The sequence below is a fragment of the Ornithodoros turicata genome, chromosome 7 (genome assembly GCF_037126465.1).
Source record: "Ornithodoros turicata isolate Travis chromosome 7, ASM3712646v1, whole genome shotgun sequence".
NCBI lineage: Eukaryota > Metazoa > Arthropoda > Arachnida > Ixodida > Argasidae > Ornithodoros > Ornithodoros turicata.
In genome coordinates, this window is record NC_088207.1 from 8,756,660 (window position 1) to 8,784,250 (window position 27,591).

Genomic DNA, 27,591 nt, shown 5'->3' on the forward strand with positions numbered 1-27,591 from the left:
TGTGTGTCCGGTAAGGCGGTTGTTCATTTGTTGGCCGGTTTCACCAATGTATTGCATAGAACAGCGTTTCCCAAACTTTTGGCGGTGACGGACCCCCGGAAGCGATGAGAACCAATTCACGCACCCCCCCCCCCCCCCCCCGGCTGCCAAATATAAAATGCGCTAAACACAGGAGGAACACTCTCAGTCAGTTCGAACTCGACGCAAAACGATATGACGCACTGTATTTCCCATGCTAGCCAGTGCATAACCAACAACCTCGTCAGCTGCTGCATGCTTTCGATACAGCTTCAGAAACGATTCCGGACTGGTTTCTTCTTCTTGTTAGTATGTGTATGACGCGGACAAACGTGCATTGCAGGACTTTTCTATCAGAAATTAGAAGCTAGCCGTTGAAGCATGCTTGTAGCAATTTTGGAAGTTCTGGGTGTTTGGAAATCGGGCAGCATGTGCGAGCGCGTGTTTGTGGGGACGAAAATCCTCACTGAAATGTGAGAGACGGTCGCGGACCCCCATGCACACTCTCGCGGACCCCAAGGGGTCCGCGGACCACACTTTGGGAAACACTGGCATAGAGCAGTCGCCGCATTCAATGCAGTATATGACATTGGAGCTTGTGCATGTGAATGCGTGATTAACGGGGTGTGTGTAATTGCTCGCAGTGCTTTTGATGGAGTTAGCGTGTTGAACGTGCTTGCATGTTTTGCAGCGCGGGAGGTTGCAGGGCCGTGTTCCCGTGTACGGGGTGCTCGTTTTGCTGATTTTCGCATTGTTACCAAGGACCTGCTAGGTTTTTTTGCGCGTCGGTATGTCACCTGTATGGGATGGGTGAATATATTGCTAAGTCGGTCACTGCTTTGGAGGAGGGGCTCGTGCTTCTGTAGAATGGCTTTGGTGGTCGGAAGTGCGTTGGAATATCTTGTGATCAAGCTTATTTGGCACGCGTCAGGATTTTTTCGGTTTTCCAGAACCTCGTTTCGATCGAGTGTGAGTGCCTTGCGACGGAATTCGGTTAGGAGGGAGTCTTGATAGTCCCTTTGGGCAAGTGTAATGCAGAGTTCGTCAAGCTTCTCAGCGTAATCTGTGTCGTTTGAACAAATTCTGCGTTGTCTTACACTCTGCCCATTAGGAATTCCAACCTTACAGTGACGCGGGTGGTGACTCTTGAAGTGAAGGTATTGTTGTTTGTCAGTTGGCTTTTTGTACAGGGTTGTGATGAGGTTGCCGTTGTCTAGTGATATTGTGGTGTCGAGGAAGCTAATTAAGTGAGTTGACTGTTGTGATGTGAACTTTATGTTGCTATGCGCGGTGTTCAGTAGATCTACGAACTTTTGAAATTCATGTTCCCCGTGTTCCCATATTATCAGTATATCATCGATGTATCGAAGGTACACAGTGGGTTTTAATGAGAGGGCGCTGAGAACTTTGTTTTCCAAGAACCCCATGAAGATATTTGCGTATGTGGGTGCAACAGGTGTGCCCATATACTTGTACCGTGTACTTGTATGTAGTATTCGCCATTGAACTCGAAGTAGTTCAGTTTAAGGACCAAGTCCATTAGAGCGAGTATGGTTTCCGTGTCTTTTCTGGTGTTTGTTGTAGAAAGGGTATTGCAGAGGGCTGTGATTCCGTCGTTGTGTGGGATGTTAGTATACAGTGATGTCACATCCAGCGTGGCTAGTATTGTGTCCCTACCAAATGTACGAGTGTTGTTTATATCTCTGATTATTCTGAGGAGGTGGGGTGTGCCTTGTACATGCGATGGCAGTGTTGTCGGAATATGGTTAAATAGTGGTCCAGGAATTTCGAGAGTCTTTCTGTTGGTGTGTTGTTATTAGATACAATTGGCCTGCCGGGGATGTCAGCCGTATAGAGCTCGTTGACGTGTACCTTGTGGATTTTGGGCAGTAAATAGAAACTACCTGCGCCTGTGTTTGATGGGATGAGATATCTGAGGTCATCACGTGTGATGAGCTTTCGTTCGTGGAGGTCCTGTTTTGGTATGGGTTATTAGCGCCGTGTACTCCTTTGTTGGGTCATGGTCCAGTTTGAGGTACTGTTGCGTATTGTTGAGTTGCCTATGAGCTTCAGAAATATATTTATCTGTGGGCCAGATGACGATACTTCCACCCTTATCTGCGGGCTTGATAATGATATCATCTCTGTCAGCTAGCGCTTTGATGATGTCACGTTGTGTTTTAGTGAGGTTGTGACCACGCGAGCTTTGGGAAATACTGCGAAGGATGTAGTTGCTTACTTGTTTAATGTACAGGTCTAACGCGGGTTCTCGGCCGTGATTTGGTGTCCAGGTTGATGGTAGTCGGAGGTCGTTGTTGTTTTCTTGTGTTGTATCAGCGAAGAATTCTCTAAGGCGTAGCCGTCTCGCAAAGTCTGATATGTCTTTGTGGATTTCGTATTCGTTAACAGAATTGAGTGTAGGGCAGAATGTTAACCCCCTAGAGAGGACTTGTAGTTCGTCGCTGGTTAGTGAGCGTGATATATCTATTGCAGTGCTTGCGTCAGCGTTTTCTCGGGGTGAGTCAGCGATGTTGCGGAGAGTTGTGGTTGTGGTGCTGGAAATGATTTGTTCGACTGCTGCGTGTGTCGTGTTAGTGGGTCCGGTATCCGTGTCGCTGTTGGAATTAGGTTTTCCGAGTTTTGAGTGTTCCTTGTTAGCTAGCTCGCGGTTGAGTTGTTGAATGTGTAGTTCGAGAGTGTTTGCCTCCGCGTCGGTGAGACTGATATTGTTCATATGGGCCTGGATCGTAGCGAGTTGCGCGTGGCACTGTTTCTTTAATATTTCTAGAAACGTACGGGCTGTGTTGCTAAGGGCTCATGCCCACTCTAGCTCTAGTTCAGGTGTCAGTTTTCCTAATGCAGGAACTGTTTTAGGGTGAGGCCTTTAGGTACCGTGTTGTGAGCCAGGTGGTGGGTGTAGATCCGTAGATGATGTAGGTATCGGCTACGTTTCTCCATGAGTTTTCGCATTCGTAGAAAGTTCGTTGACTGCATGGTAGGCTGGTAATTAGATAGTCAACGGTGTTTTCTGCGTGATGTGCGCGTGCGTCGTGTCTGTGGGGTCGGTGGCTGTGGGGTCAATGGCTGTGGAGACTCGCTGTGTTCCTCGATGTCATCTGTCTGTGTTTGCGTGTTTGTGGTCTTCCGTGTCACAGTTTGCGTGAACTTTGTGTGTGTGCGGGTTGTGTTTGGAGTGTTGTCGTTTGCCGCGTGTGTATGCGTGGGTGCAGTGGTCGTTGTGGTCCCCTTTGATGCCATCGTGTGTTCAGACGTGTTTGCGGTGCTGGCACCTAAAGTGTAAGCTGGTTGAGGATGTTGTGTTTGATCGTTTGTCAGTGTAGGACGGCATCTATGGACCATTAGGTGTTTGATGTTGTGTGCCATAGCTCGTACGCCTGCGTGGTTTGGGTGGATGCCGTCCCGAGCGAGATGTGCTTCAGCGTGGTATTCGAAAGCTGCGTGTGTGATAACCATAACGTTGGTGTGTACCTGACGCATGTGGATGAGGTAGTTGTTGACAGCGTGCGCCTTCCTGTTGAACTCGTGTAGCCATGTGTCCTGGTATATGTATGCTCGGTGTTTGTTCTGTCTTCGGGGAAGTATCGTTGTCAGTACTATTTCAGCGCCTGGTCTGTTGTTTGTGATGAAGGAAACTAGTGCTTCGAATTCCTGGATGACATGTTGTGCTGTCGACCGTGCGATGTCGGTGGTCCCTACGTGGAATATGAAGTGCGTGATGTTCGGTGGGGCGGCGGTTACATGTGTCATGATGTCTCGTATTCTTGCGCCGCTTGAGAAGTGTATGTGAGGTCCGTGCTCTCCGTGCGGGATGTGTTCGTGTATGTACTTGTAACAGCTATCCCCTAGGAGTGCGACATGTGAGAAAGAGAGGACGGGTTGCTTACCTTCTGAGGCTATCGGATCGTCAGTAGCGAACGTAGATGGGTAGAAATCCAGCGAACCAGTAGAGATGTAGGAAGGGAGTAGCCTCAGGACAGAAGCCGCCGATATTTCGAACAGAGACTGTTCTTCTTCTGGGCACCGTCCTCATCATTGGCATGGTATTTAAAGGGTTAGGTTTGACGTGTTTAAAGGTTCATGCGAATTGTGGGTCAACAGCCCGGAGGGAAGAAAGGGTCCTTACGGGCTTCTACGGCCGGAGTGAATGGCTGCTTTGTTAGAGTGTGGAGGGGATTATGTGAACGTAGTGATCTAGGCTACTGACCGGTTACAGAAAAAGGGAAGGTTCACGAACACGTGGACGAAACGGGACAACAGAGAAGAATAGGACAAATGTCAGGTAATTTCAAAGCTATAGTTTGGTAGACACCCTGTTAAATTTGTTTGTAAAGCATGATTTCCAGTGTGCTTTAGCGTGCAAAGACAGTTTTATCACAGAAAAATTAGTGTCACTTTCTCTTCACAAGGACTATGTAGTCATAGGTCTTAATTATAGGGCTTTGGTAGTTGCTTATCAGAGCACACACAGTCCATATCTGGTTGACAAGGGGACACAGTGTGATGGGAACTCGACTGGCAAATATGTGGCATGTCTTGGTACGTTGAATCCTGTGCTTCACGTGGATTAGGGATTCAATCTTCTGTGTCTCCACGACTTCTTCTTTCGTAAGCTTACCATCTGTGGTGAATGAGGAAATGTTGAGACCCACTTTTAACGGCTTCAGGAGCTCTTCTACTCTGAACCCTTTGTCAGCCGTGATGGTGTCGCCTTCATCAAACTTGAGTGCCAGAAGTCCGCTTTTCTTTACTAGCTCCTCATCGGATATGCTTCCGGTGTAAAGAGAGGACAGAATGTCAAGTATCCATCTGGAGACACACCAATAAGCAACTTCGAGGTGTTTGTTGACTTTTACGTCGAGTACGTCTCTGAATGCAACACAAATGAGGTAGACACTTGGCACTTTATCTCTGTTGCATCTATTATCATCCGGTTACTTGGAAGCTGCTCCATGAATGCTGGTGGCATATTCTTTGGGATGACTTCTCGAGAGGGCAATTGTGGAAGTGCCGTTAGTTTCAGATACAGATGGTTCATCCATGCTGACAGTATCCTGCTTACATTTGTCCGGGTTACGCCGAACCTGTGCGCCAGGTCCTGCTGAAATAATCCAAGTCGTAGTCTAACTAAGATCAGAAACAGCTCATCGTCGACGGAAAGTATATGTGGTCTTCCAAGAGATGAAATACGGTCATCAGATGATCCATACTGAATGTTGCATCCGCGCTCCCCTGGACCCAGGCGGCTTTTAAACACTTCATAGGAAGGGAGACCGGTATGAAACTGAATGTCCTCATGTCATGTGAAGTTTTGCAGCGTTGAACAGAGAACCGAAGGTGCTTTGCCTCTAGCTTTCTGTGCTTTTCATTCAGTAGTAACAGCTCCCTTTCTAGTGTAGCTATCTCATCTTTTGCAAGTTGCAAAGACTTCTGCAGATTAGCTATTGCCTCATCCTTTCTCTACGTTCTTGCATCTTCTGTGTTCACAAACAGCTGCTCAGACAGAGTTGTCTGTATTACATCATTTTCACTGGACACAGTGCAGTCTTCATTTGTGCCCAGATGGTTTTGTGATTCCACAGAGTTATCGGTGCTTCCAACGTTAGCCCACGTCGTCCTCGGTGCAAGCACACCACTTTCTCTTGAGGGGTCTTCTTTGTTTCTGCGGTTTGCAACCGAAAGAAGACGGTTGAGAGCATCTGCATTTTGAAGGGACAGTCGCATCGAGCACAGATCGATTCCGAAACCACAGTGAAATGAGATTCCCCGTCCTTCACTGACCATGACTCCAAAAGTCCCATACCGATCGCCGGAATACTTTTTGCATAATTCGTGTGTAAGCGGCGCTACAGCAGACGACGGATGCGGTCTTCAAGCGGAACTCCCTGCTGAGAATCTTTAGCAACGTCACAAGGAATCTGACCAATAGGAACGCGGCGAGCCAGAGGAGTCCCCGCGACTTGCAGCTTGCACGAGCAAGGTCAGGGAGACGAAGGCGAAGGCACATACGGGGATGGCGGACTCGGAACGCGGAAGTGGCGAATCATGCTGTTCAAATGTCTTTAGTAATAGCTCCCGTGACGAATATACATGTTTGATGACGGCCCATATTCGACGGATCCGCTTCTTCTGCGAGTCGCTGGTGATGTACGTGCCGCAGCTGCGTTAGCGCAACAGAACCAGCCTCAAGACCACTGCTTTAGGTACGTTCATGATCGGAGTGCTCAATACTTAATCCCGTGACATTCACACTACGACGCAGGAAACAATCCAAGTGTTTGAGCGGCGTCTGTGCTCCCCAGGAACCGGATGAGTGCCTATATGCTACAGTGCTGGTGAAGTGGCAGAGTTGTGCAATGACGGCACGCACCACACGCACGCATCACACTTTGTTCCCAGCTCTCTGTCATCGGCCAGAACTTCTGGTGGTGTATCCACTGCAGTATTGCAGCGACGATCACAGTCTTCGCCTACTGTGCCCACGATAGATAATCACGTCGAGCAATCCTTATTTTCGTAGTTGTCATCGTTGTTTGCACACACGACGAATGCCCTATGAAAGTTACGAAGGCTCTAACCAACTGTGCAACTCAAGGGCCGGGTTAGAATTAGAATGATTGTCAGGAAATTAACTGTGCTACGTGTTTAGGAAAGTGTCCTTTCTTTCTACAGCTACGTCAGGTTCACTGCTTATTGTGTGTTTACAAGCTGAGTTTGGAGATTCCTTGGACCGAGAAACAGACGACAGATACCTGGGTGTGTCGTCCGCATGATTCGCCAACGTTTTTCCATCCTGGTCTTATCAGGACTATCATCTTTTGTGTGCCTCATTTCCTGTTCACACCTAAACCATAATAGACTTGCGTAGTTTCCAATTGAGAAGTGTGAAACAGAATCTGTGTTACCACAGTAATCCCGAGAAGTGCAGGGGAATAGGCAGGAGCAATAACTGACAGTTATACTTTTAATGGCAGTGTAATGCTTCTTATCGTTGGCAGTATTATAGCATGTGAGGGATATAACACGTCAAATAATTTCAGGTAACGTTTCATAACTCACTAATGGTACACTTACACCTCATTATCATAGTAAGTGATACATCTGTCTGGGAATGTCCACAATTTGTCATTGCCACGGAAAATTGTTCTGCCTTGATACAGCAAAACAAATTTTGATACCTGCCATTGCTCCAATTTTTTTAGCACCACTGTTTTGAAAACAGCTTTCAAGACTGTAACTTCAGAGATCCTTGGCAGAGCATTACCTCTTGTCTATGTATTATAATAATTATTATAATGACAGGCAATAAGTTACGCAAATGTGAATAACTCTTTGTGTTGACTGAGTGTTGTCCATTCAAGAGCCATCGCACAAGTCCACATCCAACTCTTCACGCACAGATATTTATTATTTGCTATGCACAGACAGTTATCAGCGTGCACCACACTGGCAATGTCCCTTGGGATCTGAAGCGGGGACTCACAAAAATAAAAAATAAAAGAAACAGTTTCGTAAGTACTTCAATTGAAATGAAAACGGGACGGTTGGACAGTAAATTGGACGGTTTCATTATAACAGTGTTGCACAGGAAAAAAACAAGGTGTTGGGGGGGGGGGGGGATCTGGATCGATCTCTGGGCACAACCAAGTGTAAAATTTTGGGAGGGTTAGTACATCCTGAAATGACCCTCATGCCTCAGACCCCACTACTCGAATAATGCACCTCCCTTTTACAGTAAGAGGCCTCTTACTATCTACGGCATTACCTATCAAAGCTCACAGGACAGCAAATTTGGCCAATGCTTATGTGACAGTGCCTCGTAGAACATGCAGCTTTTCTGTTGAATTGACACTACATCTCTGGTAGCCCCTTTAATGTCTGGAGGTAGGTGCATCATTTTACATTTAACCAGCAGTAATGTATAGCATTGCAAAAGAGGAAACAAGGGCTTAATCTCAACGCTGCATCAGCATCATTCATCATCTCACAATAACGTTGTTGTTGTCAGCCTCTGCACAAAGATTTGGGTGGACCTGAAACGGACCTTTTTTTTCTTTTCATTTCCTGTTTTCAAGTTATTTTGTCTTGGCATGTAGCTGTGAGATGTCAGTAGAAGCCATGAGGTCATTCTCTTTACTTCTTGAACTTGGATGAAGAAAGCACTGTTCTGGAAGACCCTAATTTGTCAGAGGCGTCGTAAAGGCATTAGTGTAAAAACCAGGTCTCTCACCGAAATTGCCGTGCACACACGTACATTGTTTGATGCCGTTTCATGGATGGATGGGACTTGGATCAGCAGCACCTGGTCCTTCTATAACACAGAACGTCAAAAGTGCATCTCAAGTTGGCTACGACAACCGCAAAAACCGTCGCCCTACAGCACACAAACAGTTCACAAACAGAGAGATAAAAGGAAACTGGGAAGTGGTTTATGGCGCTTATGTTACGGACAGAGGTACTGTTTGTATATAGTGCCTGTTTCTAACACCAGCACACAAACAGCGTCAGTTCTTCCTTTTAGTGATCGGGGTTCATAGTTTGCGAATTGTTCTGTGTCCAAAAATTGTAAACACATTATATGTATTTAAGTAATATACGTACTACTTGCGCTTGACCCTGTCGAGCTGCCGGCAGCTGTAATACACATGAAAACCAATCATGTCTACCACATTCCACAAAAGTCACAGGATCAGTAACAGGGAAAGTTTCATGATAACGCGTCCGACAACGAGAAAAGCCAACACGTTCATATGAATGACATCATGTTCTTTTACTTGTTTATTGTATTTTATTTACCTAGTTATTAATCATAGGTTAGGGGATACCTTACGTTGTACCGATTTCCTCTTTTGCTGCTAAGTTACTCACGCGCAAGAGTGACAGATCCGATTGGGAAACTACATAGACATTGTGACTTACTGTCGAAGTTGCTGGCTCGCTTTGTTCGTGGAACACTGTCGGAACGGCGTCAAGTTTAAATTCGTTCCTTTTTTGTGTCAATCCAAGTTGCACTTGCATGATGTTCTCATCCAGGTACACATTATCGGTGAAATGCGAGGAGCATACACGGACAGCATGAACACTCCTTGCTTCATCTGGATACCCGCTAGTGATGTAGCTGCTTCCAACTTTCGCTTCGTCTGGGGTCTGGCTATAGCTGTATCCTTGCCGTGCGAAATCAAACATCGAGGTTTTCGAAGGAAGTTTTCCTGGAGTCAGGAACGCTGCGTCGGTTTCCAAACGACATCTCACGCGAAGTATGCAAGCGTAGAGATAGTATCCGCGTCACTAGAAAGTGTCACATGTGAATACGGGCGACGTACCGGAAAAAAACAAAGCAGCCCCGGACTGGCGGCAGACGACAGCGTCCTTCAAAGCGGATTAGCCAGATTCCACCTTGCGTCACGCGATGTTGTTGGCGCTGGCGCTTTCGAGGATCAAAACGAAACCGGATCTTTTAAATTCGATTCCTCATCGCCCGGTCCGTTTTGGAAGGAGAAAATTTGGCAAATAGCTCGTGGTAGTGTACCGAACACGTTGGTATTGGATTCGTAACCACGGTTCAGTATGCGACAGTGCCTTTAATGAGACGAAGTTTTCGTAGAGAAGGCTGCACTTCTTCAGGGGCTTCTTGAGGTGCAGATTGCCGGACACTTGCACATTGATCTTCTACGTTCTACGATTTCTGCGGTGTCTTAAATTTGAAAATACTTGGAACTGCTTTGCTGTGCAGCATCCTTCTTCAACTTGCCACGTTCCTAACGAAGTCACTTTCTCTGAAATGCAAGGAGCGAACCTTGGGCGTGGTGACATTAAATGGGGGTTCTCGCTTTATAGGGACAAGTCACATGCCCTGCAGTGATTTCTCTGTTGGGAAATTGTGGAAGGATACCTGCAGGAAGTGAACAGACTTGTCATTGCATGCATGTACACAATAATGTACAACTGGGATCATATCACGATTTATTTTCCTTTGCTGTTCACTATGCATTGTGTCAAAATCAGCACATATATGTGATGCTTTTTTCTACAGTGCAGCTTTCCAGAAGCATAGTGCGCATCAAACCCTCCTGACTAAGCGGTAAGATACCACCCGTAGACTGTAGTGCCAGAAGAGACAACTGGTCACGCACACAACGCTTTCCGGTATATTTGTGCACGGCCACTGTTAGGACGCTTCAACTGGAAATTCTACACTTCTGCACAAAAATGATGTCCTCTGTTGCTCGCGTGCAGCATAGACACACATTTGAAAGAAGCTGCCGTCCCGTGACACGCGAAACAACCACGGTCTAAGCATGCTCTGCCCATAATCGCGTCGCGTTCATTTTTAATTATTCAGAAGCAATAACAGCGAACTGAAGACTTCCTTTTCGTTATTGGGGCCAACATTGGTCTTTTGTGTGCACAGTGGCACGGGACAGTGGGTCATTGCCGGTAAACCACCCGGGACGTTGCGTTGCTGGCGATAGGCGATGTGTCGAAAACCGAAACTACCGGCGGCTTTATTCAAATATGGCGCGTAAACGTAGTCTCCGTCTCCGCACATAGATGGCGCGCACCATGAATAAGGAGTATTGGCACCAACCCAAAAGCGCCGTCACGGAATAAAAACAACAAGCAAAAACCAAACAAACTAGCTTTTACGCTCACGTGGTGTCGTTGTTGTCCGGATGTGCGGACTCCAATCTCACGGCCACGCTCACAATCAGTGAAACGTTGCCGCAGTCGGCTGCTTCGGTGTGTAATATCCGGGCGGCAGCAATATGGAAATGGAAGCAATCACAGCTTTTGATGACGGTGAGCCAATTTGTATGGTGTTGCTTCTTGCTCCATGTAGTCAACTCAGTTTCGCGAAGAAAAACAAGTCGCAAGTGTTGGTATTCGCGTTCGTGTCGTACAGCGTTCGTGTTGTTTATGAAACACAATTCCCCATTCGACATTCCCCAGAATACTCCTGCGGAAGTGTATTGGGAGCATTGCAATTTTTAATGGCAGTGTCGGAACCGCCGGGTTTGTGCGCATGCGCAATGTCGCGGCTGCCGGACTCCGCTTCGCTTCGGTCCGCCGCTGTCGCGCAGTACCGGTCCCTTCCTCAATTTTTGGTTTGTCTCTTTTTCTTCGTTTTTGCCCTCGACTTGTGGACTTGAGAACCGCTGCTGCTCAGCATCCCAGACGTGTGGATGGGGAGGTCCGCCGTGTTGTCATGTGTTTTAGCCCACACGCAAAACAGGCACCACGTTGCAAAATATTTGGGCTGCGGTTGGTGGTGGACTAGGGGTTTTGTGAGATTTGTGTGTGGAGTGTTTGGATGGGAGAGAGGGAGGGGGCCGTGAAAATTCCTGGGTGTTTGCACACTTTAAACACTTGCCACAAGTCTGTTCCATACAACGGGAGTGCTGAACAAAGATAGTCTGACCAAAGGTTACAATGGGCTAGTCACACCTTGACATACTGTTAGCTCTGTAGCTTGGAAAAAGAAGGAAACGAAGATGAGGAAGGGTGCAATTCTGGTGGAATGCCTATGATGAGGACAGTTATGGGTGCCTACCAGGGTTCACGTCCACCCACGGCAGACTCAATAGGGAACCATTTCAAAATGCTTTCCAGTCACACGGCTGTGGATTTAGACAACTCTTTCAAGCCATTGGACATCAATATCGAAGCCCTTTCACCACGACCACTACCGTTGTTAAAGTTGCTTTTAAAAAGTATCCGAGTTACAGTTACAGATACATGGGTTCAAAAGTATCTGAGTTACAGCTACAGATTCTGCAGCGGAGAAAATACACATCCCAAAATGCACTCACTACTTTTACAGTTACCTTTATCCTGTCTGCGAGGACCCTTGGTGTACCGAAGAATGAATAAATAAACAAATAAATGGATTGGGTTGATTTAGTATTACTTGCTGTATGATTGATAAAGCAGACTAGCTTGGGTCACGTGATGTGACAACGCATTATGTTTTTCATTGTCTTCTTATGGCTCCTGACCCGAGATATGAGCCATTGAATACCTTTACTCCAAGAAAATAGACTGGACACTGACCAGGTAGCACAGAGTAACAACTAGCAATGTATCACAGCAGTTTGTTTTTCTTACCATTTCTTGTTATTGTCCCTCGCATACCTTCATTAACATGAAGGAGCACAGTCATTTCAAAATTCTTCTCCGTCATACTGGTTTGAAGATCTGTGCTGAGGGGACACCCCAAGCTAAATAACCACTCCACCGTGGCACTGCTTGGCAACCTGGTGTTATACTTCATATAGATACCGATTACAGTGCTGGGCATGATTGCAAAGCACTCAAGTCAGGCAGCCAAGCCGAATTGCGTCACTTGTTGATGACTGTTGTTCCTCACGTTTTTTAATGAGAAACTATACTTTGAAAAAGAGTAAAAGTTACTGAGAATTAAGACCGAATGACACGTTTTTGAAACACCCTGTATATACATTACTGTAATTTGATAGTGCTCCAACACAAAGGCTCTTGGGGCCGTTCTTTGGCACAATAAACTCATTCATTCATTCAAAACTCCCAGTCCACCACCAACCATGCAGCCCATTTTTTTTTTTTTTTTGCAACGTCGTGCCTTTTTTGCGTGTGGGCAAAAACACATGACAACACGGCACTAGCGTTCTGTTACGTCACTTCCCCACCCACCCCTCAGGGCAGCAGCGGTTCTGAAGTCCACAAGCCAGGGGCAAAAACCATGAAAAAGGAACAAACGAACAAATTGAGGAAGGGACCGGTGCTGCGCGACACCGGTATAGATCAAAGCGAAGCGACGAAGGGAATTCCGGTAGTCGCGACATTGCTGCGCAAACCCGGCGGTTCCGTAGCGGATCCGAGTCACGACGAATGAGAGGGGGACCGCGGCGGTTCCTAATTTTTAATTCATGATTTGATTATTGTAATTCCAGAAGGAGTATCAATAAGATTGTTTGAAGGATGATTCTGGTATTTACGAAAACATCACAAATACCATTTTCGATTGCAGAAATCTGTTGTAGCGATTATCGATTGTCGTAAGCAATTGTGAATGAAGATTAAATTTTAAAAAAATGCTGTGGCGCATAAGAAAAAAAAAGTCACCTACTTTGTTCTCCTATACTTGCTTGGAAATTATAGAATTTCTCGTATTTCTATTTCTCATATCTCTGTCGCATCTCATATTTCTCGTGTTGTTGCGGTGAAACACCTCATCCCATCGTCACTCATGTAGTTGTTGTTGTAGTTGTCGTATTTAGGTGTAACACTTACTATCAGACTAACGTAGTGAGCACACATTTCTGATATACGTACTTCGACGTTTAGATAAGTGTGATTTACTAAGAGGAAACTTAAAAAAAATTAGCGATACGAACGAAAACTGTTTCCGTATAATTCTCAATGTGCTTGTGAGATCAAAACTTCATGATGCAACAGTGATTCGAGTTCCACAGGCAAAAAAAAAAAATATATTACACAACTCGAGCGTGTACACGGAAAGCGATTCGGTTTATCTCTGGGAAGTACAGAATACATGACTAGGGCCCGGATTTTTAGGCGCTAACAGCTAGCGCTCTCCTTCGGATAAATCATTCTAGGCCAACCAACCTCCAGAACAGTATTGTTTTATCTTCCGATTGGAAGCAATATAGATACATAAAACGGGGCGCGCCCCCTTTCTCAGCTTATCGGGAGACAGAGCGATATCATCCGCGATGATGATTGGCATACTGCGTGCTATGCGGTCAAGAGCGCCCCCGTTAGTGCCTACAAATCCGGGCCCTATAAATGACGGTCCAACTATAGGAATACAAGAGAGCAATATTCCGACATTAGTCTAAGTAATAGTAAACTAAGTCCATTATTATTTCTTCGCACTAATATCTCAGGAAAAGTCCGAAATTCCTGCGCAGTGCGAATGACGCGGCGGGACTTCCGCTCTTCCTGCTTCTCTTCCACTATAGAATGTTCTGTGAGGATGTCGCTCCGACTATCATCCTGACCAACATAAGAGCCCATTAGATTCTCCTGAACAGTTAAAATGGCAGCAGATGGCCAAGGATAGACTCATGGTCAAAGCGCCTGCAGCTGCTACACGATAATGAATGTGGCATGCTTGACAAAACTCACGCGCGCGAGCATACCCACTCATCTTCACTTATGCTGAATGTAGCGAATGAGCTGAGCATAAGTGAGCGAACGGAGATCTGAGCAGGGAGTGGGTGAGCAAAGAACGAGCTGAGCGGAAGATGAGTGAGCATGAGTAAGCAAAAGTCGTCAGTGCCGGCCCTGGTTAGCAACCGCCACAGACGCCACGGCTGTTGGCGACCCGATTAATAGCTTTCCCGCCTGCATCGTTTAGGGCGCTTTCCACTGATGTTCACAGGCTGTTTCACGTCAATTCGTTTCGTACGACACGGTTTGGATGGCACGATATTGGGCAATGCTGTTGTTCCCTGCAACGTAGAAATGCGACGGAGTCGTTGCTTTTGTTGCGTGTACCGTTTGATACACACCCAGCTCTGCCATGTGGTCATTCTGAAACTGTGCCGCAGTACTGGCAATAAACAAACACACGTGCAGCTAAATTGGCATCTCAAAATCCCATTTTATCGTGGAAATTCGCGTTAATTGGCACAGGCACTGGTTGTTGTATACTGGATATACATTTTTCTTAACTTCTACAAGGTCAGGCTTTACTTTTCTTTTCCTTGGAGGTCATCAAGCGTGTGAAAGTGACGTATCCATTCTTTGTGAAAATACTTGACAATGATTTGGAGTTTACTGGCACGTAAGTTTGGTCATAACGTCTCAAAAGGAAAATGGAATCGTGAACTGGCTTGGACAGATTACAAGAACTGATTGTCCTATTTTAGAGCGATCAAGTACGCCCCTGAGCTACATCGCTGTCTAAGAATAATTTTAAAATTATGGATTTAGGTAGTTCCAATCCAGTTTCTAAAACTGCTAGTCACTAGGTATATGTTACTGGGCCCTGAAGTTCTTTGACCTTCCTTTCGTAGCTATTAAGCTGAACCCTATTGATATACACTATACATCTAGCATGTTCAAAACTGAGTGCTTGGTGTTTTTGCCATAAGAAAGCAATGTACTGTGGTGTATCCGTATGTTTATTAAAAATGTTCTGAAGGGAAAGCGAAATTGCTTTTGAGCACACCAATGTCGGGATCCAGCCCTGAGAAATATGCCGAAAAGCTCGTTTTCAAATATATATAGGCATGCAAGTTATTCTTACGGGACATTTTTCGTATATGAAGATTAAGGTAGAGGTAAGATTAAAAGATTACCGCCACTAAAATTGCGTAGTTATTTTTCGCCTGGTCGTAGTTATTTTTCTTGTGTATTTTGGTAAGACCAAAGCAACGCTGCATGGTATTCTGGATACATGCATTCTTCATGCAAAAGCATGAACAAAATATGCAAAATAAAAGGAGGCATTTTCGGCGTCGCGCCTGTGGGCTAGCAGTTGTCAGACTCATAATCAGAGGTTTTATCTGAGTGCCAGTACTGATGGATATTTTCCTGCGCTTGGTGACTTGTATCGGAATACGATGTGTAAGCCAGAATTCCTGGAAGCTCGTTGAGAAGCGTGCGTTTCTTTAAAGGGACGATTGGCATCCGGAGACGCATATATGAAATCGATGCCACTATGTTCGGCATTGGCCGACAATCTACCCGGCTATTTTTTTCGTCCGAAAAGTGCTTAGATATTAAAAATCATGGTCGATCCATTAGTGGATCCGACGGAAATGCGTTGGTATTAAAACTTCCCTTCACAACGCTACACCACCCTTCAACGACCCTTCACAAACGCTACACAACCATTAACACGACCCTACACAACGCTAACGCAAGACAGCATCCGCAGCCCAACGAGCCTTTCGGGCTTCCTCCGATTCAGCTTGGCGGCGCCCTCTCGTAGCCTCAGCCTTCTTTCGCCGCCGCTCCACCGCACAGCTTTCATAACACATGGCGCGCCCACGCGGATGAAACATTCCTCATTGATAATCTTGAACGCATCCAAAAGAGGGCATATTCAACAATATTCAACAATTACTGCACCACAACATCAGTATCTGCACTGAAAGCAGAGCTTAACCTCTCGACCTTAGCACATCGTCGTACCATTTCAAAGTTGTCCCTCTTTCATCGATTCTTTCATACCATTCCCACAGATCAATCCCCAATCGTTCGTGCCGATATCATATTCCCCCGTCTAGACCATACTAATAAAATCACGCGTCTTCACTGTAACACCAAACGCATTCTCCAAGTCATTCTTTTGTTCCACCATAGTCATTTGGAATGATCTACCAGGACATATAGCAACCACCCAGGACCACTAGTCATTTTTGAACATTATACGTCCGCTAAACTGATTTTTTGTTTGTTTTTGCTTTTCTGTTTTAGATTACTTGCAAATTGTATTAAGTATGTTCGGGTTGTTCATTAACTCCTTTATATTACGTCCTCTTTTTCTTTTCTTTTTTTTCTGTTCTCTTTCATCATGCAAATGTTCAGTATTTTATTTATATCTTATATACTGCATTTATGTTTCTCAATTGTAACTGTATGTATACTGTAACTGTAACTGTTTTTTCCACCCCCCATGTAATGGCCGTAAGGGCCCTTGGGGTAAAATAAATAAATAAATACTGAACCTGTTTACCACCACAGCTGCACTGCCGACGCGCCCTATCCTTCCCTCCTTCCCTCTCCACTCGCCGCGAATACGCGCCGCACCGTGGCTACAGCCAGACCACGCCGAGATTCTTTCGCAGCCAGGACGCTAATGATAACGCATTAATCAACGAATTTCAAAGATGAGCGCTACTTCAGCGGCAGCAGAAGCTCAGGGGGCGTGACGTCATTCCCTAAGCGGACAGTGAAAGCGCGGTAATCAGAAGGAGAAAACTCGCCGTCCAGACGCCCCGTAACCCTATCAGACTCTATATGAGACGGCCGCGGCATTCCTTTTCTCTAGGTCGCACTCTCATTAGGTCTTAGGGAGTGATGTTTTCTCGTTACTACAGAGGGGGCATTCCGGAATACTCGTGTGATGTATTCCGTCGAATAACAGTCAATCTACGCCATTATTTCGTTTGCGATTTTCGATACCGTGGTTAGGGGTCCAGGAGGAATAAAATGACAGTATAGTTTCAAAATTTACTGGAACGGATGCGACCGTCCCTTTAAGACGATGATGTTCTCAAAACATGTGACTTGATGTGATAGAAGCTTGCAGGAACTATAAAGCTGAAAGTGTAGTTTAATGAAAACAGACACACACCAAATAAAATAAAGAACAGTCAATATCAAAAGACTTTCTGACTTTGTTGGAAGCGAAGCCTTTGCGCACTCAGCTCTGGGTCTACATCTGAGGGAAGCCTTTCTCTTGATCACACGAGTAGTTGCGTTGCATGTAATGGAGAAGAAGCTTGCGAAATAGCACTCCCATTAAATATTATGTTGTCATTTTACCACAAATTGACTTTAATCTGGCGCAAGTGATGTGGAGTTGCGGACATCCTCTCGAAGTGTGTTTGTAACTACAACATTACTAATTACCTAAAATAATTAATTAACGAAGCTTTACGTTGCGCTAGTTGGTTCCATGATCCATACTGTTTCTGCAATATCGTAGCAGCGCTCAGAGTACCAATGTGAATGAATAATTATCCCTTCAATGAGAGAATTTCGGGCAAAAACGAGATAGCTAAACGGGAGACAATGCTCGTTCAAAGCCATTTTATCCTGAGACGCGCACGTGCGTTGAAATATCCATTGCCGAATTTGTAGATGAACCGAAACCACGTCGATTGGGAGCGCAGGGAGGACAGCGCTCATTCCACGTCAGAGGGCCATATGCTTTGGAGCGAAGGAAATAATTCCCAGTCAACACAACATTGTAAATTCAACGTAGAAAACACGTTGAAAATCAATCAAACGAGCGCATAATCAATGATGAGAGCGAACAATCAAATGTTCCGCGAAAACGCATTATAATAAAAACCGACCAATCAACGCATATTCAACGCAAACAAAACGCAGTTCATACGCTAATACATCCTATACGAATGTTGAAATTGAAGTGGAAAAACAACATAAGGTTTTCAGTGGAAATCTGCATTTTTCGTCCTGTTCTTTTCTTCTACTTTTTCAACTGCTGTCACCGCACATCATTTTCTTTGTTTTCTTTTTTTGTGTGTGTGTGTGTCCCGGACTTTCCATGGCGGAATACCCGCACAATTTTTTTCCAAAAGACAGAGAGATAAAGAAAGAAAGAGAATATAGAATATAATATAGAAGCTGCCAGGGCACTCAAGTCCGGAACCCTCAGAAAGGCCGTTGTATTGCCAATTCTTCCTTCCTTACGTAAAACATACACTTTACACTGCTCGTCTTGGAAACTTCCGTGAATCCGAGAGTCCTGTTCGTCTGTGAATCAAGTCGAAGGTTGAGGTGCCTATGTTTAATTTAGTTAAGCAGACAAACAACACGGAAGCGAATAATTGCTCAAACTATGAAGTCAGCATCCACATGACGTCTGTGTTGCATTGAGTTGGCCCGCAGAGAGCTAAACATGCGCAGTGCTACCCAATCGGGCGTGTCTGTATCTTTCGTAATAAGTCCTATGTTTAATGTACTTGTAGTATATTCTGCCAGCTTTTGAGTAAAAACTTACTCATATAGTACACATTGAAACAACGCGTGAAAAATGCTATTGTTTTGCGTGTGGTAAATCAATATGACTTCCACGTATACACATGCATGCGAAATCATGAAGTAAAACTTGTGCAGAAACAACGTTATTCATTTCGCGTGTACGGCTACGTTAAATTCCATTATACGTATCAACGCTGTCATAACGTGCGCCATTCCATTGCTGGTATATGAGAGCTGAATCTGTATTGTATCCTTGTATCACAGTTCGCACGTTGAATTTCCCACGTACAATCTGCGCGAAATAGATGTTCGCACGTGGAGCGACGCGACACACGGGACGAGACAACCATCCATATGCTCCCTATGTCCTGGGTTCGTACTTCGCGTTTCACATAGTACAACCATATTCAACGTGGATTTTACATCCCACCAACCATCTGTGTTGACTGGGTTGGAGTAGGTGGTCATCTCCTGGCCAGATGAACCGCCTTGCGGCCCAGATAAGTATCCGTCCGCGAAGGTCATGCGCTTCTGTGACGCGCCGTTTCGGTTTCGTCTGATGTGCATAGCCAAATTCGGCGGTGGATATTTGACGACAAGCGCACATTTTATTATTTTGAAGAGATAGAATGGCTTCCAACGAGGATTGTCTGCCATTCTCCTATCGCGCCTTTGCCCGAAATTCACTAAACAATGAAGTTTGGGCAATTACACGTCTTGTAGCTGCATACTTTCTTCGTGTTGCCTTACAACCGACAAACGACACTTATGCTGCTCTCGTAGCTTTATTGTAAACAAATGTAATGGATGAAAATGAATATCCTCTAGATACATACACATATAAATGGGATGAACTGTAGTGATGGGCCATTCACCGCCGCTATGGCTATGCACTGCCCTGTTACTCTTGCGGTAGAGATGAGAGAGGGATCACTAATGGTGAATTCCATTGGGAGAGAAAGTTTTGCCCCGCGCTGGGTGGGGTTTTGCATGCGCCTGCGGGGTTGCACGTGTTTGCTTTGTCAATGAAATAATAGCATTCAAGGTAGGATACGCGCTCGTGCATAGCGCGTGACCCGCGTGTTTTCTCGGGTTTGCTTTGGTCACGCGGGGTTCAGCAAAAGTGCTTCGGAATCACAACAATAGTATAATTACACACAGCGTGATGCGCCATGTTCCCACTGTTCAAGAAACGCACGACTACCTGCGCGACACACGAGTGAAAAGAAAAGAAAGCTCGAACATCACGACCTGATTTATCGCGCGCACGTCTCCTTTTCTCTGTCGTATTCCGCTGGGTTTGCCCCGAGGAAATCGCTGGGTCAAAAACTATTCCTCCTTGGAGCAAATTTTTTGCCCCTGTTCCGCCAATGGAACGTTCGACGCATGCACCGATTCTGCTAATGGAATAGTTTTTGCTCCTTCCCGGGACAAAACTTTGACTCAGCTCTGCCAATGAAATGCGCCATAAAAGGTGCATTGTTCGGTATCACCGAAATAATAAACAACGAAATATATCTGTATACGAAAGTATTTGGCTTAGACTTAGGTAAACTTAGGCTTAAACTTAGGTATTAGGTGGTATAAACTTAGGCAATTTGAGGCCTTGTTTGTATATGTCCCTTCTATGTTGTTCCAGCCTCAGAACATCAGTTTCTCTCTTGTATTTTCATTGTTTCACTTTTTGATGCACGTACACACGCAAAATGTGAATGCATTATTTGTAGTTTGATTTTACGTCTCGTTTGTTATGTTAATAATTTTGTCTTGTGTTCATTCCATCAGAGCCAAGTATGCAGAGGAATAGTGGCGGAGGCCTGTGTGCCTATCTTCTCACAGGAATTTCCATTTTCTTCATTATCCTTACGTTCCCAATCTCTCTCCCAATGTGCATTAAGGTAGGAAAATATCGGTTGACACATAGAAACATAGTTTCATACTTCGCATAAGCTAAGAATGAAAAATGTCTATTGCTAGGATGGAGTGTGCACCTTCAAACTGAATGTTGTTCTTGAGTTACAATTGCGAAATGTGGTATACACTGGACCCTGAGATTTTCTCAGATTCTGCTATTTCTTCACAACCTTTAAAGTTCTGCCCCCGACTTGTGATCAACAAACAATATGCGACAGAGAAACGTAGCGGCCACTTTTGCATGTATCCCTGGAACGCCGGGATTTTATTTTTCTGTCAAGTGGCAACAGTGAATCTAACCGCCTCATTCTGGCTCCGCTTTGAGGGATCCGTTCGCTTCGAGGGGCCCTTTCATTAGCTTTGACGATGCATTGGGCACGCGCTCGCTGCGCGTGCAGGAAGCGCTGCCAAGCCTATTGGCGGCGAGACCCTAACTAGGGGCGCCACTGTGCCATTCTCATTCGCTGATCAGGAATGTGCCAGGGGTCACTGCCTTTACATTTGGTACAGAGCCGTATATTAAAAGGGAGTCTGGCCATTGGGAGGAGTCACAAAAAGAGGCTCGACCTGTCAATCACAGTCTCGCTCCTCTGATTGGTTTGCTTTTTACCAAGGGGGTCGCCATGACACCATACTGCCACCCAAAATGGCGTCGAAAGCAAACATAGTGAAGCGGGGATTTCGTGACAAATTTTTTTCACAGACTACTCTGATTTTACACTGCAAATGCACATTGTCATATACGTTTCTCGGAAATCAGTTTCAACGTACGCTCATCCGTCGATATCTAATCGAAAATAATACGTTTTGTCGCCGATGTTAGGCCTAGTGAACACGGCGATCGCGGCGATCACAACGAAATCATAACAAAAACGGCACTGTGTTGTACAATCTTATATTTAATTGCTGGATTTCATGGATATAAACATTCTTGCCTTTTATATTCCAAGTCTTCATGTAGATTTGTTTAAAAATCATTCCGACGACAGAATGTGTCCCAGCAGGTGGATCTGCCGGCAGCGGTGCAACGACGGAAGCAGACGACAACTCCCGACGTGCCTTACGCCCCCTAGGTGGCGCTCATCAAATTTGCACCAAAAATCCACTAGTTCTGCGGGTTGCGAGAAGTATCCATTTCAATCCAATTCACCAATCATCCAATCCACTTGCCACCCAAAATGGCGCTGCCCATGTTGGATAGGGGGACAAATAGTGAGGATAGGTTGATTGATAGCGCCCCATATTTCAAGACTTCATTGGTCAGAACGCTGAAAAAGTGGGTGGAGCTTCAGGTATAGGCATGACCCATTAATGGCCAGTCTCCCTTTTAATATACGGCTCTGGTCTCTTGGTGGGGATCCCCGTTTCGGTTTCGTTTCTGTTACTTACAGTAAAAACTGTCATATTGGAATAAAAATGCGATTTACTTGGAACACATATGTCGTTTTCTTCATGAATCACCAGGAAATATCAATGCTGGACAGCCCCTAACACGTGCAATGCCTTTATACGCAATGGAATGTGAGAATACTGCCCGGGGACATCCTCACGACAAGGTTCGTTCAGTGAACACCAGGGGGCGACTCCCAAACTTCTCGGCGCCAATACACGTCTCACTATTTACAAACAAATGGCGTCAGATAGTAGAATAGTACCACCGACTTGGTGGACTGGAACTACTGTAGTAAAAAATCAAGAAGTGACAAGAAAGCCATATTCTAATATAGCATTTTATATTCTAAGAATGTTATGTAATTATGTAATTTAATATAATATAATTTATGTAATGTATGTATTCGGATGGAAAACCGACTTTCGCACCTCGACTCTTTGCTCCCAGTAAATATGGAATAACTCTTTCGCTTAACCATCAACAACCCCCGGGCAAAGAGGAGTCCAAAAGCGAACGCGAAGCTTCCACGTAAGATGATGTTACTACGGGGCAATGTACCAAATATAAAGCCAGTGACCCCTGACACGTTCCTGATCAGCGAATTAGAATGACATTGGTCCTCGAAAACTCTTTGTAAATGCTTCACGTTCGGATACGGATAGCAGATTCCGGATAAACGAATAAAAAAAAGTGATAGCAGGTTCGTTCCCAGTAAGGCAGTGCGGATAACGAGTTTCCCGGTCAACCGCTGTACAGATAAGTGAGGCACGACTATGTTGAAAAGTGACCGTATAAATATTTAAATATTAATAATTTAATTTGAATGTGTAGAAGCGTCGGGTACTCTGTTATGCTATGTTACAGAATGAAAAGGAAGATGCGAGGGTCTAGCCATTCTCAGAACGTAGTTACAAAATGTCGTTGAAACGCTCAAAAGCATTACTTTTAGACGAGCACTATAGAAATTTGTGAAGAACCGTCACTCTTGATAACCTCTGTCGACAAGGTACGGTAGATTAGCTATAGTAAAGTTGCACAGCATGCTTTTTATTTCTGCTGCACGATATCACAGAAAACACCTCAACGTACGGTTCTGTTATTATAAATACCATATTACATAGTTTATAAATGCACATGGGACCTCGTTTTATTCTACTTGATGTGTTGACACGTGGAAACATATGTTTTCTTTGTGCAACAGCCACTTTCCAGCATTCACATTTTGCCTATTACCAGCTGTTTGCCTTTCCGCTTTAGTGTTATGATTCTGATAATTAGGGTCAGGCAAAACACGAAGTAACCCTGTCAAGCCGGTGCTCTGATCGCCGTTGCACATTTTGTTGAGGCAGAGGACACGTGCCCTGCTTTAACACCATCCCAACCACGCTATTTTCACATTCCTTCAAGTTCGTGGTGTCAGTGATTCGAGAGGGTTAAGCAGTGAGGCCTTCGTGTCCGAACTGTGACTAGGAGCGAATGATGTTTCAACAGGGTCCCCTGACTGCTGTTGACCTCCTCCTGTGTTACATGACGACCTATGACATTCACTGTACGACAGTGCAAAGCACTGCACACATGTGGAATCGAACATGGGCTTTGACAATGTGCTATGCTCATAGTTCCTGCATGAAAACATCATGTGGTGATCAACACTCCACGACAAATTTTGTTTGTAGTGTTCAGCAGTGCTCCCTTAATCACTCAAAATTACAAGAACCGAAGCCCAAATCGCACACTAATGTTCTGGACCGGGAATTTCTTTCAGCCTCCCTCCACATCTTGTTCTCTTGCTCAAAACTTGGTTGCTCCGCGCTTTCAGTTACGTGGTCACCTGTTCTGCTGAACATATTTTCTTCCTCGATTCAAACTACACTGGGGTAGTGTCAGGCACTGTCAGGGTCAACTGGAAGCCATGTCCTATTTTACGCGCTGCTGAAGCATTTTGTAGGTAGGATAATTGTCTGGCGCTCGTTCACGTGTGTTTTTCGATTCCTCTTGACATGCTTAAGTCTTGTATTCACTGTGCCAGGTGAAACAACCTCTGACCTACAATGCTTTGTGTGGTCAGACAGAAGGCTTCTTCCATGTTCACCACCCCAAATTTGCATAGTAGAATCTTTCCTAGAACTTTATTCACTGAAGTCGTCTGGCTAATTTCTCTGACATTCCATCAAATGTTTGGACTATATGGGCTAGAGGTAATGTGATTGAACAGCAGACTGTTGTTACTAGTGAAGCATTTCCATTATACATGTGCTGTGAAAGCCTTCATGCAAAACTGCTTATTTTTGAGGCAATTGATGCCATAATTTATTCTACTTCGAAATAAAAACGTGCGGAGCCTGTCAAATGCCTCCTGAACGTTCATGCACACATAACATTCTGGAACAAGCTCTGGTGCTATTTTTATTATTTTTTTAAAGGGCAGAAGCATGATGGCATGCGCACTTTCCTCGTGTTCTTGCATCAGTTCCTTGCTAGGAAAGCTTCAGTGCCGTCTTGTCTTTGCTTGTATTTCACCTTGAGCAAATGTGCTTACACTAATGTATCATTACGTGCAGCATTAGCATTTGGTGAAGCTGCACCGAAACTGATAGTGTAATGATGAGATTGTGTAACGTTGTAGTGGGTGGGGCAGTTCACATAGCAGGACAAACACAGATGGTTGCTAGCATGGTGCAATTGGTAGCATCTGTGACCGGCAGTCAGAGGGCGTGGGTTCGAATCCATCTGCTGGTGCCTTTTCTTCAACTACCATAATTCAATTGGAGACTATGTGTGACCTACGCTTTCTATTTTATGTCCGTAAAAACACACCTGTTTTATGGCTGAGCATCCCGGGTTCACGCACATGTCCTGTTAGTGTTACTGCGTTAATGTTACTGTGGCCACTTGTGCCGTGTTCCGAATGTTTGTTCAGTTCAACGGTTCGCTTTTTGTGAACTTGAGTTGAGTTGAGATTTGTCTGTGGTAATGTATGTTTATTGCCTTGACCGTCTTGTTTTTTTGTTTTTTCCTGACAGATAGTTCAGGAGTACGAGAGAGTTGTCATATTTCGACTGGGACGCCTGGTGAAAGGGGGAGCTCGTGGCCCAGGTAGAGGAATTATAAACCTAATGTGCTATTTTAGTTGACTAATGCTCAATGTGTGATTTGATGTAATAATTCATTCTTATATACCAGAAAAGAAAAAGGGCCCCATCTCAAGAAACATATATCGGTTTCTGAATGGGTTTGTAGTTTTGGCTGGTTGTTGGAACGTTTGAGCTATAGGAGACTTCAAAAGCACATCAGCCACTGTGATGATTTTTTGTTCAAGATCTGTTGGTATAAAATGCAAAACCCAATTTCCCTTCGTTGTCAACTTACTTACTAATCGCTAGTGATATTGAGTAACGTGCAGGGATATATCTAAAATAGAATTGATTATCAGTGCTGGAGAACTGAAAATTAATATGTTAACGACATGACATGTAAGAAAAAAACATGTTCTGAATTTGTTCGACGACTATATTACGAAAGATGCACACTGACGCAAAAGATAACACTGTGAATATTTCTCAGGTATCAGCACATTTTAGCTTCAATAGGTTGGCATATTGAGGTGAGTTAAAATGAACTGAGAAGTGTAGAGATTGGCTAAAGATGGATATACATAGTGAATGAAACACCCGGAAACATAAGTGATTGCACAAACGAAAGGACACATTGTATGTCTGGATGTCATTGATGTTAATATGCCTTGCAGTATGTACACCAGAAGTAATTGGAAAACAAAATTTTGGCTCCCAATATGCTGAATATAGGACGACTAACGTTATGCTGAAGATGTTCTGCGTCATCTTGGTGATTTATTCTGTCTGTTATTCAACACACCGCAGACATGCCAAGTGCGGTATGGCGGACCATTTGGTGGGAGCCCAGAGTTTAATAAGAGAGCACACAAAGCAAAAAACGGACGCGGTGTTCCTGAAACTCGAGAAAATGTTACCTCTTTGTAACGACCGAAGGGTATATTGTAAACCACGAGTGAGGCGAAAGAGAAGCACGGGAAGGGAGAGAGGTGACTGGCAAGGCAACCAGAAAAGAAGTTCTTCCTGAAGGGGAATACGAAACACGCCCGTTTTCTTCTTAGTTGCCCGTTGTGGGTGGTAGCAACGTTTTTTTAATGCAAATAGAGAATAACAACCTGCTCACGAAGTGGCGACGACACTCCCCAATCATCACCAATAAAATAAAGTTGTTGTTGGCTCACGAAACCTTCTTGGCTGTTGGTGACGCCCGTCGTGTACCTTCGTCATTTTTGCGTTTCGCGAGGTGAGGTCAGGGTAGTATCTGCCTCGCACATGAAGTTTTCTTTCGTATCTCCTTCGCGCAATGGTATCTATCAACGGAAACAACCATCAAAACAGCGCATGTGATCGGGGACTGCCAACGTACGTGGTTTTCTTTTACCAACGACGGGTCGCGACATCTGGCGTTGTGACGTAGATTGTTTGGAAACCAACGAGATAGAGAGGGAAACAGGGATAAACCGGCAGCCATATTACGCGCCATGTTACCTCACCTCACCTTGCCTTGTTTGCAAATGGCGGACATTAGGAACTCATGCGGTGAGCGTTCTTGCGTGCGAAAGCTTCGAAATTCCGTGACATTTATTTATTCCGTAATGCCGCCAACAATTTAAGGAATCGGCTTGATAGCTAATTCAGCTGGTTGTTTTCGTGCAGAAAAAAATCAGTGGCGATTTAGCGGTACATGCGAGAGAAATGCGTTAGCATTAAGCACCTTTTCCGGTCTAAGCCCGAATTCCGGGTGTTCACTGACGGTCTAAACCCAACTTCCCGTTGTCCACGTCCCGTCTATACTTGACTTCCGGTTGTCCTCTTCCGGTCTAACCTGACTTCTGGTTGTCCACTTCCCATCTATACTTGACTTTCAATATCCACCTCCGGTCCAACTCGACTTCCGGTTGTCCACTTCCCGTCTATACTTGACTTCCGGTGTCCACGTCCGGTGTTCAGTGATGGTCTAAACCAGACTTCCAGTTGTCCACTTCCAGTCTAACTTGACTTCTGGTTGTCCACTCCCCGTCTATACTTGCCTTCCGGTATCCACTTCCGGTCAAACTTGACTTCCGTTTGTCCACTTCAGGCCTAACCTGACTTCCGGTTGTCCACTTCCCGTCTATACTTGACTTCCGGTATGGACTTCGTGTATAACTCGACTTCCGGTTCACCACTTCCTGTCTAACCTGACTTCCTGTTGTCCACCTCCGGTCTATATTTGACTTCCAGTTCGACACTTTCAATTACTATATGTAAGTCCATTTAATGACAGTGAAAAGATGGCTAAGAAGCAAGCGAGCTGGTGAAGTTGGCGGGTTTTACATTATGCACCATTTAATGAACCTTTAATTAGCCTCAATTACCTTCAATGACCCTGTAATTACGTTTTAATTACCGAAGGTAAGCGCAGGTTATATGAGATAATTTTGAATTTCATTTAATTGCCTTTTATTACATTTACTTGCTTTAATTACTCTCAATTCCCCTCTGATTGAT

The 27,591-nt window shown here is 44.9% G+C and overlaps 1 protein-coding gene across 1 annotated transcript in view; it reads left to right on the forward strand.

The window, feature by feature from the left end:
* The first annotated feature begins 10,700 nt into the window (after nucleotides 1-10,700).
* LOC135400422 (stomatin-like) overlaps nucleotides 10,701-27,591 on the forward strand; it is a 31,431-nt gene continuing 14,540 nt past the window's right edge. Inside the window, exons 1-3 of the mRNA XM_064632259.1 lie at nucleotides 10,701-10,836; nucleotides 20,506-20,618; nucleotides 25,051-25,123. Of these exons, the coding sequence (XP_064488329.1) occupies nucleotides 10,803-10,836; nucleotides 20,506-20,618; nucleotides 25,051-25,123 (220 nt within the window). The 5' untranslated portion in view covers nucleotides 10,701-10,802. The remainder of the gene's footprint in view (nucleotides 10,837-20,505; nucleotides 20,619-25,050; nucleotides 25,124-27,591) is intronic.